Here is a 17,330-nt window from a genome sequence, read left to right on the forward strand (position 1 = left end):
ACCCTTTTGAGCTACAGTTTATAGTAGGACCCGAACAACTTTCTAGTAAGTAGAATATTGGACTTTTTGAGAGTCTGACCCTGGTCTAAATCCGGAATTGCAGCTTGCCAAGTCCCAGTCTCTAATCCCTACATAATCTCATTATCTAGCACAATGGTGAGGAACTAATAAGCTTCGGTACACTCGTATGTCGTCAAAACTCTTGGTAATTTCCATGAATCGTGTGCCGTGTTCGGTCACGATCGAGGATTACCACCAAATTGTGCCTTTAAAAGCAAAAGGTTGCCCACCACTGATCTAATGCGTTAAAACATTTCCTTTTAATCATCCATTTGTGAATCCTTAAAAAAAGTTCTTCTTTCCCTTCTTCCGTTCATCCCTTTTATGCCCTCAATTAACAAAATTAAACAAAATCATCAAGCATGGCAATTCAGGTTACATTTTGACACATTTCACGATAAATTGGATCCGTATCCCATGGTCCTCGTTCCGGTAAAGGAATGCCTCGTCTTCTCAGCTCTTGCACACAATCAGTGAGATCTAATATTGGTAATGGATCAAGATGTGCATCATAGACAACAGAAACTAAATACTCGACGTAATGCCATCTGTGGATGTTCATGGATATCCAAAAAATCAATATTAAAGTGATGATGTCGTTGACAGTAATAATTGTGTCAAATATCCAGCACAGTCATGATGAAACGAGAGAAAAAGAAATGGATATGATAAATTGATTATTGTGCCTTACCTCAACTAAACTTTCACGATAAATTCCTTCAAGAATGCCGTACGGCTTCGGAGGTCGTCGACGATTTTCACGACGCACAAGCGTTTCTAAATCATCTGCCTTTAAAATGCTCAACGTCTCCAATCGATTTTGACGAATTATGAAGCACAGATACTCGATATAGTGACTTCTGCATTAATTTTATTGGACATTTGTTGAAGGCAGTCATGGAATTTTTTTTTTTGGTATGAAAAAAAGTTGAAGAAAAAAAAAATTAGTGACATAAAAAAAAGTTTGGCACAAAAATTCCAAGTAGAGAAGTCACTGATGGAGAATGACTAGAGCGCATTTTTGCTGTTGATGGTCTGTTCTTGCTTCTTATAATAAATTTTCAACTTTAAGTCCAAAAAGTCTATTCAAGACAATCACACGCCACAAAAATGCGCTAAATTTATTCAAAAATATAAAGCACCATCTCCGTAACATTAATGACAAAATAGAGCATAAATTCTCATATCTAGTCATAAGATTCTCACAGTCCTCTGAGCACATACTGGCATTCTTTACAAGGAATCGATTTATTAATTTATAGTCTCACATAATGATGACTTATTGACACTATTAAGAGCATTCATGTACATACCTACAGAGTCCAGCATGTCCTTCAGCTACGTCGTTATTGCAAATTGTATCTAACAGACCCGATGGCGACTCCTTTTGTAATTGTATTGGACATTTTGTAAATGCCTTTGCACCATCACCTGCTGATGATGATGATGTTTGTGGTTCGGTATCGAAATTGATGTTATTTATCTGAAAAGAATGTTCAATGGCAATAATAATAAAGAAAATGGAACTCGATGAAGAAGGACGTGGAAAAAAATCAATTTGAAAAGTATTTTGGGTGTGGACACTGTTGATAGAATCAGAATCAGAACTGCTGGAATCACAAAGCAAAACTACTAAAATCACAAAGCAGAACTGCTAGAATCACAAGCGAAACTGCTAGAATTGCAAGCGGAACTGCTAGAATCACAAGCAGAACTGCTAGAATTGCAAGCGGAACTGCTAGAATCACAAAGCAGAACTGCTAGAATCATAAGCGGAACTGCTAGAATCACAAGCGGAACTGCTACAATTACAAGCAGAATTGCTAGAATCACAAGCAGAACTGCTAGAATCACAAACAGAACTGCTAGAATCACAAGCAGAACTGTTAGAAACACAAACAGAACTGCTAGAATCACAAAGCAGAACTGCTAGAATTAAAAACAGAACTGCTAGAATCACAAGCGGAACTGCTAGAATTGCAAGCAGAATTCCATCAGCGTCCAACCCATAAAACTCCTCCATCATTATCTATATCCATACATACCGTTAAAAGACTTTGCAACTCATGTGGCTCCTTATCTCGTAAATAAAATAAACAATTTCTCGGATGATGAGCATGTAGACCAAGTTTGGCACAATATGTAGAAACTTTACACTTTGCTCCCATCAAAAACTCTTTATTGCATCCATAACAAAACTCATATTTGCATTGTGTACAGGTAAAATGCATACAACCGCCACGTGCAAGATCATATCGAAATTTACATTTTGGACAATCAATGCCATTCAATCTCAGATGTTTTGCAACACTTTCAGCATTTAAATCGGGATCGTTAGCCTCTTTCCATTCCATAAATTCGTCGCATGTTAATCCTTCGTGCTGTTTTTCCCACTACATATGATTATTATTATTATTTTTACTATTATTATCAACATTCAATAAGGTTTGGCCATAGAAAATGAAGGAAAAAAAGAGATATTCGGATACGGATATAATAGAGAGATGCATTGGAGATAAATGAAAAACAATAGCGGTTTTTATGGTGAAATAAACTTTTTAATTTGAAATGAAATGTATGCTGGTTCAAGGCATATGTGATATGTTTCACTAGGCACATGCGATAGTGCTTCAATCAATTTGAGAGATAAAGTCTGTTCTTGTATGATGTCGGACCGTTAATATCGTTTGAGTTTGAATGTTTTATGAAGCGTTGCTTTAGTTTTTGTTGCTTCTAAAACCTGCAGTTCTCTAAAGCAATGCTTCAATTCAACGTATTGAAGTGTTCCTTCAATTTAGTATTTTAAAGTGTTGCTTCATTTTAAAACTCTGAAGCTCTGAAGCAATGCTTCATTATAATGCTCTGAAGCAATGCTTCATTGTAATGCTCTGAAGCAATGCTTCATTATAATGCTCTGAAGCAATGCTTCATTGTAATGCTCTGAAGCAATGCTTCATTGTAATGCTCTGAAGCAATGCTTCATTATAGTACTCTGAAGCAATGCTTCATTGTAATGCTCTGAAGCAATGCTTCATTGTAATGCTCTGAAGCAATGCTTCATTATAATTCTCTGAAGCAATGCTTCATTATAGTGCTCTGAAGCAATGCTTCATTGTAATGCTCTGAAGCAATGCTTCATTGTAATGCTCTGAAGCAATGCTTCATTATAATGCTCTGAAGCAATGCTTCATTATAGTACTCTGAAGCAATGCTTCATCGTACTACTCGTACTACTCTAAAGTGTCGCTTCAATATTGTAATTTAAAGCATTGATTTAATGTCCTTAGAAAAATAATTTTAAACGGTCCGAATCTGCCAATCAACTCATCGAAAATCTTCGCAATCCACAATCCGTCCTTCAATATTTTCATGTCTATTTTTAAAAGGAATGCAAATGAGTGTCGATGGCAATGACTAGCCAGCATGACACTCTACCACTCACTCTATCTCACTCTCTGTTTTTTACCGCAATAACATTTTCTATGGCAAAGATACATTAGAGATTGTACAAACATACAGTATGAATATACTTACCGGTTTTCTACATTTTGAGCATGTCACTGAGCCGCAATCTGGACAAATCAAGCGACGTTGCTTTGGTCGAGCAAAAAAGCCAGATGAGCACTATGTGGAATGATAAAAAATAAAAAAGATTCAGGTAGAATCAAGAGAGAAATGTGTAGGTTAAAGTCCAATTTCCATAAATCATCACGTAAAAATAGAAAAAAGAATCAGTAAGAGGAAGAATAAGAGCTTTTGTGATACTTTTTTTTTGACATAATGAAAAGCTCTGTCACATGTGATAAATCTCAGGGGTAAGAACCTTAAAAATGGTTAGCAGATGGACGAAATAGGAATTTATGTTCGGCATACCCCTGGGCATCTACATCATCACCATATGTGTGACTGAATCCTTACAAATATTTACATACCTCAACACACCACTTGAAATGTGGATCCCTTAAAAGTGCCCTATCACGTATTTTACGTTGAAATAAGTCATGTACATCGGATTGTAAAATATTTTTCAGTAATATATCAAGATTTGAGAAGTACTCGAGAATCACATCTTCATCAACATCATGAAGCTCGGGCATTTTACAAAATGGACATACACAATCATTGATTGAACGGTCGGTTATCTGTGAAATGAATGAAAAGAAAATAAAAGAAAATGGAAATGTAAAGTCTTTTTTTGTGTAGGTTGGGGGATTGATGGAAGTGATTTGAGGACAAAATAGTTTTAAAAAAGTTTAAAATTATTGAATTTAAAAAAAAATATATGTTAGTACCGAATCATTCTCTTAAATTTCTATTAACAGATAGGATTTGAACCTTTACTTTTACCATTTGAGAAGCTATAATTTAACTTCCTGCATTTTTATATTACGAACGACTTAAATTTATTTAGCAGAATCGATAATTTAAATAAATGTGTACTAGGATTCGTCCATATCTACAGGCTTGCCGACAAAAAATGTGAGCCTGAAGCCTTGAATGAACTATAAGGTATAGCCGAAAACTGCTGTTCTGTGTCCGTACGTTAGAGCTCTGTACAACTGTAAGAACTCACTAGCCAACAAAGAGTATGTTTTTAGGTACCGTATTGTAGTGGATTTAAAGTACAATGAATACAAGCTCTTAGCCAGTTAGGGAACTGCAGTCATAAGTAAACTGACTATTAGTTTGTTTTTTCAGGTAGCTGGATTGTATTAATATCAATTCTAATCATTAAAATGAGGCAAAACTCACTACATGTCATCAAAACATACTGTAAGCAGCTATTAGGATACATTCATGCTGGTTTGTCGTCAGTATGACAATATTACAAATCCTTAGTGATTTAATTGTTCTGCTCTGGAAACCCAAAAGACACATGACGTGAAAAAACCGTTAAAAATGTTCACAGTCTATCTTCACTCTAGTCAGGTACACTCAGTGAAAATGTCAGTAGTGTTCTTAGACCAGCGTGACTCTGGTCGGGCACATGAGGTGAAAATGTTGATATAGTTCGACTAGAGTCTGACAGTTTCTAACTAGAGTCACGCTGATCTAGGGATAATATAGACTATGTCAACTCGCGTGAACGACCAGATTCATGCTAGCCTAGAAACACTACTGACATTTACACGACGTGTACCTGACTAGAGTCACGCCAGACTGTGAACACTATTTAACCGCTTTTTCACATCACATGCCTTTTGAACTTCTAGAGCAGCACAATTAGGTCACTAAGGAACTGAAAATGTTGTCATACTGACAGCAAAACAATAGAACTGCACCCAAGGAACACTATTTTGCGACTTTTTCATGTCGAATGCCTTCAGGAAGTTAAAAATACTTCAATTCATCCAAAATTGTAACCAAAATTGCTGTCAAAACACGAACATGGTCAAAAATATTTCCAATCACCAAAAAACCGCGCTCAATTCTCAATTCTGACTGAGAAAAAAAAGGACATCCAAGAAGTGAAGTGAATGATGACAGTAGTCATAGAAAAGTAGGAAAGCAAAACGGCACAGAAAAGGCAAAAAAAATAAATTGTGAGCGGTATAAACGATTTTCAGTGATTTAATCAAATTACTGCTGACATAATGCTTCACTGAGCATGTAAAAAAAAGCTCTCTCGAATCGATTTGAGTGAGCAAAAATCCAGAAACATAAAAGTAGTGGATATACATAAAAATAAACTGAAGTATACTCACTTGAATCGTAAAGTAGTTTGATGCACATTCTTTGCAACATTGATGCTCACATTTCAGCATCGTTATCATTTGATTCAATGGATATTTATCAGTACACAATTCACATTCTTGTTGTAAAAGTTCAATTGCCTGCTCGATTGTCGTTACTTGTCCTGCAACCCATAATGCTGACTCTTTAGGATATTTCAATTCGATAAGCGAAACAGCAAGCTCAGCTGCCAAATGATTCGGAACGAGACCTTCCATTATGAATCTATTAACTTTTTGCTATATTCAGTGGATATATGTGTGTAGATGAATATGAACATGTATGCGGATGAATGTATAGTTTACGGAAATGGGGGGATGAAGAAAAATGAATGAAGGAAGTGGAATAGGAATGGGGATGAATAAAAAGAATAAGAAGAACAAAAAAAAGGAAAATTTTATAAAAAATTGACATTTTTGTGGACTTGAGCAGTACAGAACAATCTTTAAATCATTGCTATGAAGCTGCTTAGGTATGACGCAGCTTTAAGGTTGACAGACAGCAATAAATGAGTTTTGTTGCACTTTAATGCTCAAAAGAGGCTCCAAAATGTCCAAAAGACAGAAATTGGAATGTTTCAAGCTTTAATCCTCAGGCTGAGCCAGTGGTGAGCAACCTGTGTGCCGCGGCACGTTTGTATGTTGTCAAAAATTATTGGAAATGCTATCTGTGCGATTTCGGTTGAGGCTTACCATCAAGGTGTGCCACTAAAAACAAAAGGTTGTCCACCACTGGAGTAAGCTGATTATTCCTTTGCATTCCAACTTTTTGAAGAAATTTAGGATTATTCCTCAATTTTCCACATTTTGGAACCTCCTTAAACTTTTACAAAATTAAGTAAAAATCAATCCCCAACTTACATCATCCGTCTCATCATCCGATTCACTTGGAGGCTTTGCCTTAATAATCGGATAAAATTCCCTTTGAGGTGATGCCTTAACGTCATCCTCATCATCAGTTGTCGTTGAATATTCATCACTAAAACAATGTTCCATATATTTCTTCTTTGGTACAACATCCTTACTATAATCCCTCTGTTGCTGTGCCATATCTTGTGATATTTCAGTCTTTGTCTTTTCATTCTTATTATTGTTTTCTTTTACGTCCTCATCCTCATCATCGTCGACATTCTTAACGACACTTGATGATGGCGTTATCAGTTTTGTTAATTTATTTGCAAATGTCTGTGGTGGCTCTTTTGTCAATGCTTTTGGCGTCGCTAATTTTGATGGTTTGAATTTTGTCACTTGTGGCTTTGATGTTGATGCTGTTGACGCATTAGCCTTATTTAGAAATTGATTTTGTAAATTTTTGACAGTTGACGTCACTAAAAGACCACCAAATGGACCACCAACTGACTTTTTTCTCATGTTGCTATTGTCGACTGACTTTTTTCTTTGCTTTTCTGTTGCTGACTCCTTTGAGATCGTTTCATTTGATACTGTCGGTTGGGATTTAACTGTCTTAATTTTTGAGGGTATTCGACTTTTGGGAATCGTACCCTTTGCCTTACTTTGTGTCACATTACTCTCATCAGTTGGACTTTTATCACCACTTGATGTCGCTGGCTGCTCAATGGCAATATGACTTTCAGAATTTTGAATCTCAGAATTATCTGACGTGTCATTTTGCATGACAATTACCTCCTCATTTGATTCCATTCGCATCGCATCAACACTTATTATTAATGACATTTGTGACTCGTCATTTTGCTCCATTTGCATTTCATCATTTTTCATTGACTCAGATTTTTCATCATTGTCATTATTCAACTTTTCAGCATCGTCTTGAGTTGTTCCACCTCCAACCATACCATTCTGTTCATTCACAGCTAACGAAATTGCCATTTCCTCATTCAAGCCATTACCGGATAATATCGATTCATTGTCGTTGCCAAAAACTTTCGATACAACATCCGCAGTTGAATTATTCATGGCACTATCAATATTAGCAATGTCATCGATTGTTGTGTTGTCGCTTCGGGCAATTTGTGAATGACTGTCATTTTCATCATGTGACACAACAATTTCATCAAAGGAAATTGTGCTAATAACGTCATTAATGGCTTCATTCACAATCGCTTTTATGGAATTTTCATCCACTTTAATCTCGTTTGTTGGTGTAATTCGATTTAGATTGGTTGATGTTGTCGGTGGTGGTGAGACAGATGGAGTTAATGAGGCATGTGCGGATTCAATTGTCGGCTGAGATGCGCTGAATATTGTGGGTTGTTTGCTACTTATTGGTGATGATTTAAGTTCTTGATTTGGTTGTGAAGAGTTTGGTGTTGCAGGAGATGTTTGTGAAGAGTTTGGTGTTGGAGGAGATGAAGCTGATGGAGCTGATTGGGGTGCTGGTGCATTGTCAATTTGACTGGTGGTTGCTTTAGGCTCAACAGAAGTTGAAGGAACTGATTGTGAAGCTTGTGCACTGTCACTTTGACTGGTGGTTGCTTTAGGCTCAACAGAAGTTGAAGGAACTGATTGTGAAGCTTGTGCACTGTCACTTTGACTTGTAGCTGCGACTATGACTTCATTTTGTGATGCAGCTGACTCAGAACTATTTTGAAGAATCTCCGTCAATTCCTGCATACTAGAAGACCTTAAACTGCCATTTTCACCACCATCTCCATTCTGTACAGCAACTGTTGTGTTGTTGACTGTCAAAGGCTTTCGAGACATCTTCCCCTTCTTCTTCATCTTCTTTCCAGCATTGCTAATTTTATTAACACTTTCATTAGTGTAAGAATCAATTTTCAAATTACTACTCGATGCACTTAATGGTGATGTACTAATGGGAACGAATGGAGAGACACTTCGATTATTTAAGTAAATTAAAGTTGATTCATTCTCATTGTCATTAGTTGCTGCATCAATTTTTTCATCATTTGTTGCTATAATTTGATTATGGCTTGTCGTAGCTGTATCGATTCCATTGTCATTATTATCTGTGACACTTTCAGGCTCATTAGTTGTAGCGGAGGTGGAAGGTGTTGAATAATTTTCATTACTTCCACTCTCATTATCACTTTGAGCTCGTGTCGTATCAACTTTAACCTCATTTGTCGATAATACCGTTAATTCCAATTTTCCATGTACAATACTACTATCGGCATCATCATTTTCATTATCATTATGATTGTTTTGTGCTTCTGGCTCGTTAACATCATTTGGAATATTGCCAATCATAATTATTGGCTCAACTTCTATATTATTGCTTTCTGTCTCATCAGTGACAATGATGTTTATGTCTGTCGTTGCCTTTGGCCCTTCAATTACTGTTGCATCGTCATCATTTACCGTTTCAACTTGTTCGGACTCAACATAATCGCCTGACCAATCATCATCATCATAATCAGACTCTTCCTCATCTGTATAGACATCTTCCTCTTCTTCTTCTTCATCGCCCTCAAAGTCATCGACCCAATTTTCTTCATCCAATTCTTCCTCTTCTTCTTCAGCCTCTTCGGTATAATCTGACCCGGTTAAATCCTCATCATCATCTGATACATAAATGGCATTAATTTCATCTTTCATTTGCTTGATTAGTCTCTGAGTGTCCTCGACAAGCTCCGAAAGATTTTGTGGCTGTTTCGTAAACGTTGCGTCTGAATCAATTGTTGTAATTGAAAAGTTTGAGCTACTTTGTGGAATGGGTGTCGATGAGGTCGTTGAATTATCATTCGTACTAAAATCAAGATGCTCAATGTAGAGGTTTGAGTCATTTATAATGATTGGCTGTGCATCATTATTCATTATTTCATCGAAATTTCGTCTACTGCCAGCAACATTTTCATTTTGTACGTCTAATTCAGCATGGCCATCATTAATTTCAGTCCTTATTATATGTTGATCTTGAGAATTTTCCATTTTCTCCTCGGCTGACTCATTCGCACTCAAATCGATAATGGATGATGAATTAATTCCATTTTCATTCGCATCTGATTGTCCAACGGCATTTTCAGTTATTAAACTTTCATGATTAATGTTATTTTCAGCATCATTAAAGTCATTGTTGGATATGGATTGTGTATCAATGTTTGTAGCTGTTGATTTAGGCTGTGAATTAATGGATGTAGATGTTGATGGTTGATGTCGTCCTAACAATACATTTCCTAAGATTAGACTGTTGCGTTTCTTAAAATCGCGCTCTTTTTTTGTGTGTCTTGTGGCTTTTTTGAGAATTCTGAGGTTGTAGCTGGATTTGTATTTGAGGGGTTCGATTTTTGGGAGGTTGTCTATTGGTGCTTGAGGTTGTTGCTGCTCTACAAGTGGAACAGTTGGTTCTGGCTCTTCAGCAACCTCAACTTGACTTTCTGTAGGCACAGGAGCTTCAATAACTGCTTGATCTATCTCAGCTGTAGGATTATCTTCAGCAACCCATTCGTTCCAATAATCCCGACCATCATTTTCATTTGAATTACCAAAATTGTCACTCGATGCTGAATTTGCAATAATTTCATGGTTATCATCCACTTCCACTTTAGTTTCTTGCTCTGTTGCTTCCACTCGATTATCCGTAGCTTCATAATATTCTTCCTCATACCTTTGTGCCAAAAATTCCATATGGTAATTCAGTTCATCGTCACTATCCTTAGATGTGTTATTAAAATGACTCGGCGATGCTGCATTTCTCTCATTAAATTCAACGTCATGTCGACTGCGGAGGAAGTCATTTAATTCTGATTCCAGTAAATCGTCGGAAGCATTTAAAGCTGGCGTCGATGAATTACGTTCGTAAAATTCTTCATTCTCTCTATCCCGTAGGTAATCTTGAAGATTATTTAGTTCCGATGCATCCTCATTCTCATTTTTCAGCTCATACTTGACCTGATCTACTAAATCGGGCATAATGTCAAGGATATTGTTGGATACAAAATTTCTTACATCATCGATTATATTTCGACTATTGTTGCCTTTATCCTCATTGCCAATTCGACTTTTAAACATAATAGGACTCTTCATTCTTATCGGTTCCGCACTCAAATTTGATTGAGGTGAATGAGGCCTCGATTCATTTAATTTAATATTACTTAAGATACTATCAATGTTCTGTAGCATTGTGACATTATCCGTCTCCTGTGTCTTTGTCTGCTTCATTTCCATACTGTTTATAAGACTTTCTATGTCTCTCAATAAATTGGCATTATTTACTGAATTGTAATCGACCGTTGTAAACAGAATATCATCATTTATATTACCATCGTACATGGGATCATCTAATGATGATGACTGGAAGCTTATTGATTTTGGCGATGGACTAAAATAATCCTTACCATAAAAATCTTCTGTATTATTGCCATGCGATATGATGTTATTTAAATAATCCTGAATATTTGGGTCTATATGATGATCTGATGTACATGTGAACATGGTTTGGGTATTTTTTGTTGGATGTAGCATAAAAAACAAGATTTTTGTGGAATCAAATGAAACGAAAAAAACAAACAATAATTTTTGATGATTATATCGCATGAGATGATGATGATAATAATAATAACTGAATAGTATGGAATTTTCAAGAGTTGAATACTAAAAAACTTTTGTTTGAATTTTTATATAGCCAATTGGGACGATATCCAATGTTTGTTTTAAGTCTATTTTAAAGCTTACGTAATAAAATTTGGATGCAATGTGGCTTGTTTGACTTTACGATTCAATAGAAATGTTTTGGAACGGAGCTTCTTTTTTTTGGGATAATAAAATTGAACATTTCAATTCGACATGTCAAGGAGAAAAATTTTTATGGACCTAACTGACAGCTTTATTAGTGAACATTTCATTTTTGTGCCTTCAAATGAGTCGAAAACAGCTGTTTTGGTACTATAAGGTTTGATGACTATAAGGCTTTATTACAGAATTCATTTTGAAGTGATTTATGTTGGAATTAGCTTGGAAAATTTGAGTTAATCATAGAACATCCAACCAAGGTGCTCCAAGGTTGTACAAACTGTCTTACACTTCATCCCACCTTGGTGATAAGTCTAGATCGAAACCTTACACGGCATGCGGTTTATGGCATTTCCAAATAGATTTGACGATACACTAGTGTGCCGTGGCATACAATTTAGTGGTAACCTTTGTGCCACGGCACACCAGTGTGAGGTTTTGATCCGGGCACCAATGGAAACAAAGGTTATTGACCAGTGGTGGACAATCTGCATGCCGCGACATACTAGTGTAAGGCTTTGATTGAAGCTTAGCACCAAGGGACACAAAGGTTCTTCACCACAAGTTCAGACAACACTGTCATAGTTCCCCTAAAAACCATGCTATGCTGCTTAACAAAAATATTGAAGACTTAACCTCAAAATATTAGAATTATGAAAATTTATGAAATTTTGCTGTAAATACAGGTTGGATACTATTATTTGATAATTTCTCTTTTAAACTCAAAACTCCTATCACTCTCTAATAACTTTGCCAAAAATTTTCTGAAATTGCCACACATAAACACAGTGACTAACTCCATTGATTGGTTTTAACACAATTACAAAAAATTTTATTTCCAAAATTTAAAAAAGTCTACAAAAAAAATTCCTAAAATCCTAATTTGAACATTTTTGAAATGAAATAATCAAAAATCAAACACAAAAAAGTGACGTCACATACTTAAAACTAGAGCTCGAATTGTCTCAATTCTACTCAAAACTGGATAACACTATACTAATCAATGTCAATCCCTAACTAACAAAGAGCAAGATTTGTGACCTCAAATCTAGATCTTTGTAAATTAGAGAAATAAATGCACAAAAAAATGCGTTTTAGTCACAAAAAAATGTCAACAATTGAAAATTCCATACTTGACTTAATATTGACTTTAAAAATGAGCATTTAGTCAATAACTTCTATCTACTGCTTTTTGTACAAACCTGTACGATTATTATATCCAAAATTGCTATTTTTTCGATACGTTTCGTAATCAAACATTGAAGCATTTCCACTCTCATTATCAACACCTGATGGCGGACCCCAGATTTTCATTAGAAATGGCTTCAATTGAGTTTTATTCAATTCAATTAATGCCAATTCCATATTACCATGATGTGCCGTTAAACTCGTTACAATATCCTCACGTGTAAAATTTCCACGCGATGCTATTTCATTGTACTTTTTTTGACGTTTCTCAATGCATTGCGTAACAGCATGCCAAATATTACCCTTGTGCATTCTCAATGCTTCACGTGCTTCAATTGCTGATATTGTACCGATCGTATTAACTTTCAATTCATGTCCATATTTTGTCGATAAATGTTGAACAGTTTCAATTAATTTTTGCCAATTTTCGCGTAGCCATTGAATGGGATTTGCGCCTTCACAATGATTTAATGCTGCTTGCAGCTCCTCCGCTGTGAATTTATAATGTTCAGCATCCTGTGTGGAAAAATTTTCTCGTCATTTTTTTCTTTTTTTTCTATACAGCAAATTAACAAATTAATTTGAAAAAAAACTCACGCGTAAAAGTTTCACTAATTGAATGCCGGCAGATGTGTTTGATGTTTGATCCATTCGACGTTGGGAATTTAGAAAATTCTCAAATCGTAATGCCTCAAAATCCTTTTTGTTTTTTATGATTTCATAAATAAATTTTTAATTTGTAAATAAATGAAAAAAGAAAAAAAAGAAGGGAAAATGTTGAAATTAAAAATATGAAAAAATTGAAATATTTTTGGGGGGTTTGTGAGAGTTTTTTGTAATTTAGGGCGTTTTTAGGGGATTGGAGATTTTTCATTTTTGATTTCGTTTTGAAATAATTTTGATATTTAACAGGAAAATTTGAACTTTTGAAATTTTTGAATTTTTTAAAAAATTTGAACTTTTAAGAGAAGTTTTTTAAAAATGTTAAATTTTTGAATTTTCCTAAAAATTCGGAATTTTGAATTTTTTTTAAAAATTTGTAATTTTTGAATTTTTGAAATATTTTAAGTTTTAAATTTTTGAGTTTTCTTGAAAATTTGGAATTTTGAAATTTTTTTTAAAATTTGAATGTTTTGAAATTTTTTAAAAATTTGAATTTTTTGAATTTTCTTAAAAACTTGAAATTTTGAAGGTTTTTAGAAATGTTAAAATTTAAAATTGTTTTAAATTAGCTAATTTTTACAAATTTGATAGTTTTTTGAACTTTCAGTAAAAATTTGAACTCTTAAAAAAATTAATTTTTAAAACAATTTTTAATTTTTTCAAAAATTTATAAAATTGAAAAAATCTCAAAATTTTAACTTTTTTAATTTTTTCGAAAAATCTGAACAATCCTTAATAACTGCACTCAATCACACACTCTCTCAATCCCCATCGAAAATAATTATTCAGCATCAATTCCCACTCCCCAAACAGCATATAAAAATTAAAAAAAAAAGCACTTCGCACCCTCAATTCATAAAGCGATGATCGTGTTGAGCGTTGATGAAGTGGCGGAAATCTTTTATAAGCAAGCTCTTGTTCAACTTTATTAATTATTGGCATCGAAATATTGTTAGTTCGATTATCACGAAAAAGCAAATAATCAAGATTATTAGGACTAGCAGCTCTAGTTGTTGCTGGACTCTACAGTTAATTAATTTAAAAAAATAGAAAATAAAAATGAGAAATTTTAATATTTTTTGATGATGAGGGGACAAAAAAGGCAGTCAATAAAAATGAAATAATAGCTTTATAATTGACTTTGACACTTGCCTGAAATTCACTTGAAAAACTTTGTCGGCTCATTGATCGAGGTAGTGTCGTTGATGGTTCCATAAATCTTGATGATGTGGCAAATGAATGACTTCTTCTTAAACCGCGATTGGCAAAACGACCCTCGGACGGATATTGTTGAAAAGTTTCTGTCTCCATCTCAAGCGGTGTTGTCGTTGATGTGTCATAAGTCTATAATCGTAAATGAAAATGAATGAATATATATATATTTTTTTTTTTTGAGAGAAAATTGAGGAAATTTTTCATTTTCTTCATTCTATTTTGTATATTTTTTTTGGAGGAGTGTGGGAAGCAATTTATGTAATTTCAGATTTATTTTTAGACAATTATTATGAATTCTTGATCCAGGCTGTCATCAGATCAATATGAAGAAATACTTGATGTTGACTTGGCATTAGATCGATACAATGCCTTCACTAGCCTACATTTAAGGTCTGAGGGCTAATAATCTCTTTAGGATGACAGCCTAAAAGGCATACTCGACTAAATGAGCATGCTTTTGATTATACTCAATCAATATAATTGAGTATGGTCAATTTTATGAGCAAACTAAAGACAATGCTCCTTGTCTGCTCGAGGTCCATGTGCCTAACCGAATGGCAAGCTGCGAAAAATCCTAATTTTGCCATTTTAATGTCTCATAAACAGCTCATGTGTGCAAGAGCTGGAAGTCGACTCGGATTTTGAATGAAAAAGTCGACTAAAGTCCACTCGACTCGACATATAAAATATGAGTCAACTTCTAGCTTGATGTGTGACACCAGAGTTGGCAGAACTCCAATGTAAAGGCGCTTCCACAAAGTCCGGATTCCATAGAGTCCCAACTCTCCAAAAAGTCCCAACACAAACTCCCTCCATTGGAGTCCGGACTCCCAATAAAAGTAGAGTCCGACTCCATGTCCATGGACTTCAAAAAGTCCATACTCCAAAGTCCTGTCAACTCTGGTGTGCACCCACAAGTCATTTGGATGTTTAGTCATCAGCACTATGTCGTGTCAGCGCCTTTGCGACAATGTATTGCCACTTGGGTTAACAACCTCTGTTCATAGTCTATCTAAAAACTTGCACCTATAACATTTGTCTCTTAAATAAGCAACCAATAGGTTTGGATTACTAGCACTAATTATTATTCTTTAGAAGATGGTGGATTCCCAACTCTGCACATTGCATGAACAGTAGAGCTCTGCACATGCATGACAATATACAATACAATCACCCGTAATCCCAAATTGTATGTCGCAAATCACACAAACCAAGTTGACATGACTAGAACAACAAAAATGCACCCAAATTCCACTAAAATTTCCCTGGGATTGAACCCGGGTCATCAAGATCAGTAGGCCGACCGCTACTCTAACCACTACGCCATTACTGCTCAAAATGATTCCCACTCCTTAAATCCTCCCTCCATTGACTTCCATAATTATAACTTTAACATGCCTGCTGCTAGCTATAAAAATAAAAAAATAATTTCAAATATCTTCTTCTTTCCTACCTGCGTCGACATATTTTGTGGTGGCGGTGATGTCCCAATTGAAACTTTTGACAATCTACTGTGCTGATTTTCTCGCATCACCGATGGCGAAAGGACACGAATTGATTTTTCATTTGAGAATATTTCCTCAATTTCTCTATCGGGTGACGTTCCACAAGCTGTCGATACTTTAATCTGTCCCTTTGCAGTCTTTAATGTCTCAACATTGTTCGATGTTGTTGCTTTTGTCACCTCAGATTCCAATGAGACCTGTCCTAATGCATCCATTTCATTCAATTCATCTGAAATGACTTGTCCTTTATCATATTGAGGTATTGCCACATCAATTCCTTTGTCATCTCTTGATTCAGTCCATAAATCATCAATTGATTCTTTTGCGTCTTCATCTTCCTCATCCACTGATTCATTGTCTTCATTGTCCTCATTCAGTTGCTCCGTTGAGACATTAAAATTCTCAATTGTGTCAACTGGAATATGAAGAAGAATAATTTTTGTATTTGGGATGTGATGGAAGTGGAAATAAAAAAAAATTGAAGGAAATTTGGAAGAGAGAGAGAAAGAGAGAGAGAGAGAAAGAAGAAGAAAAACAAAAGATTAATCTCAGTTCAAAGTGTCAAAGTTTTTCTATATTTTTTATAGATTTATTAATTCTATTTGAGAATTTCACAATCAAAAACAATTTTGCTTTAATAAGTTCATTCAATGTACAAAAAATAGGCAAGACTTATCATACAGCTTATGACTATGGATTAAAATATCCTTTGGATCAATTTTGTTATTATGCAGGGGATTTTGAGATCTATTTCAGCTATTTTCATTAGGACAAGTATACAAAAATACAAAATATGAGCTCTACTTCCTTAACAGGCAATGAACATGCAATTAAGAGCTGAATAAACTGAAAGTAACGTCCATGAGCATTCTAATCTAGTACATCTAGTACATCTAGTACATCTAGTACATCTAGTACATCTAGTACATCTAGTACATCTAGTACATCTAGTACATCTAGTACATCTAGTACATCTAGTACATCTAGTACATCTAGTACATCTAGTACATCTAGTACATCTAGTACATCAAGTACATCTAGTACATCTAGTACATCTAGTACATCTAGTACATCTAGTACATCTAGTACATCTAGTACATTTAAGTACAACAAGCTCTAGAAATCATGCTCATTGTCTATTAGGGACTATGGGGTCGTTCAGTTATTAGGTAACACCTCCTACCCCCTCTCTATATCAATATCACCCTCCATTACGTAACAACTGAACGACCCTTATCTATACATTTCTATAAAACATTGAAAACACTTTAATAATGGCAATTTTGGGCAAAATTAT

General features: G+C 34.9%; 1 protein-coding gene across 1 annotated transcript in view; it reads right to left on the minus strand.

The window, feature by feature from the left end:
* The window catches only part of LUBEL (Linear Ubiquitin E3 ligase), a 36,005-nt gene that overhangs the window by 2,143 nt on the left and 16,532 nt on the right, over positions 1-17,330 (minus strand). The window contains exons 12-23 of the mRNA XM_070635383.1: positions 15,982-16,448; positions 14,466-14,657; positions 14,160-14,336; positions 13,248-13,349; positions 12,665-13,166; positions 6,654-11,146; positions 5,766-6,032; positions 3,993-4,202; positions 3,595-3,684; positions 2,106-2,453; positions 1,374-1,543; positions 440-608 (exon numbers count right to left, since the gene is read on the minus strand). Of these exons, the coding sequence (XP_070491484.1) occupies positions 440-608; positions 1,374-1,543; positions 2,106-2,453; positions 3,595-3,684; positions 3,993-4,202; positions 5,766-6,032; positions 6,654-11,146; positions 12,665-13,166; positions 13,248-13,349; positions 14,160-14,336; positions 14,466-14,657; positions 15,982-16,448 (7,187 nt within the window). The remainder of the gene's footprint in view (positions 1-439; positions 609-1,373; positions 1,544-2,105; positions 2,454-3,594; positions 3,685-3,992; positions 4,203-5,765; positions 6,033-6,653; positions 11,147-12,664; positions 13,167-13,247; positions 13,350-14,159; positions 14,337-14,465; positions 14,658-15,981; positions 16,449-17,330) is intronic.

This window comes from Chironomus tepperi, unplaced genomic scaffold, assembly GCF_022539635.2.
Source record: "Chironomus tepperi strain 1889 unplaced genomic scaffold, CSIRO-AGI_Ctep_v1 contig_89, whole genome shotgun sequence".
Lineage (NCBI taxonomy): Eukaryota > Metazoa > Arthropoda > Insecta > Diptera > Chironomidae > Chironomus > Chironomus tepperi.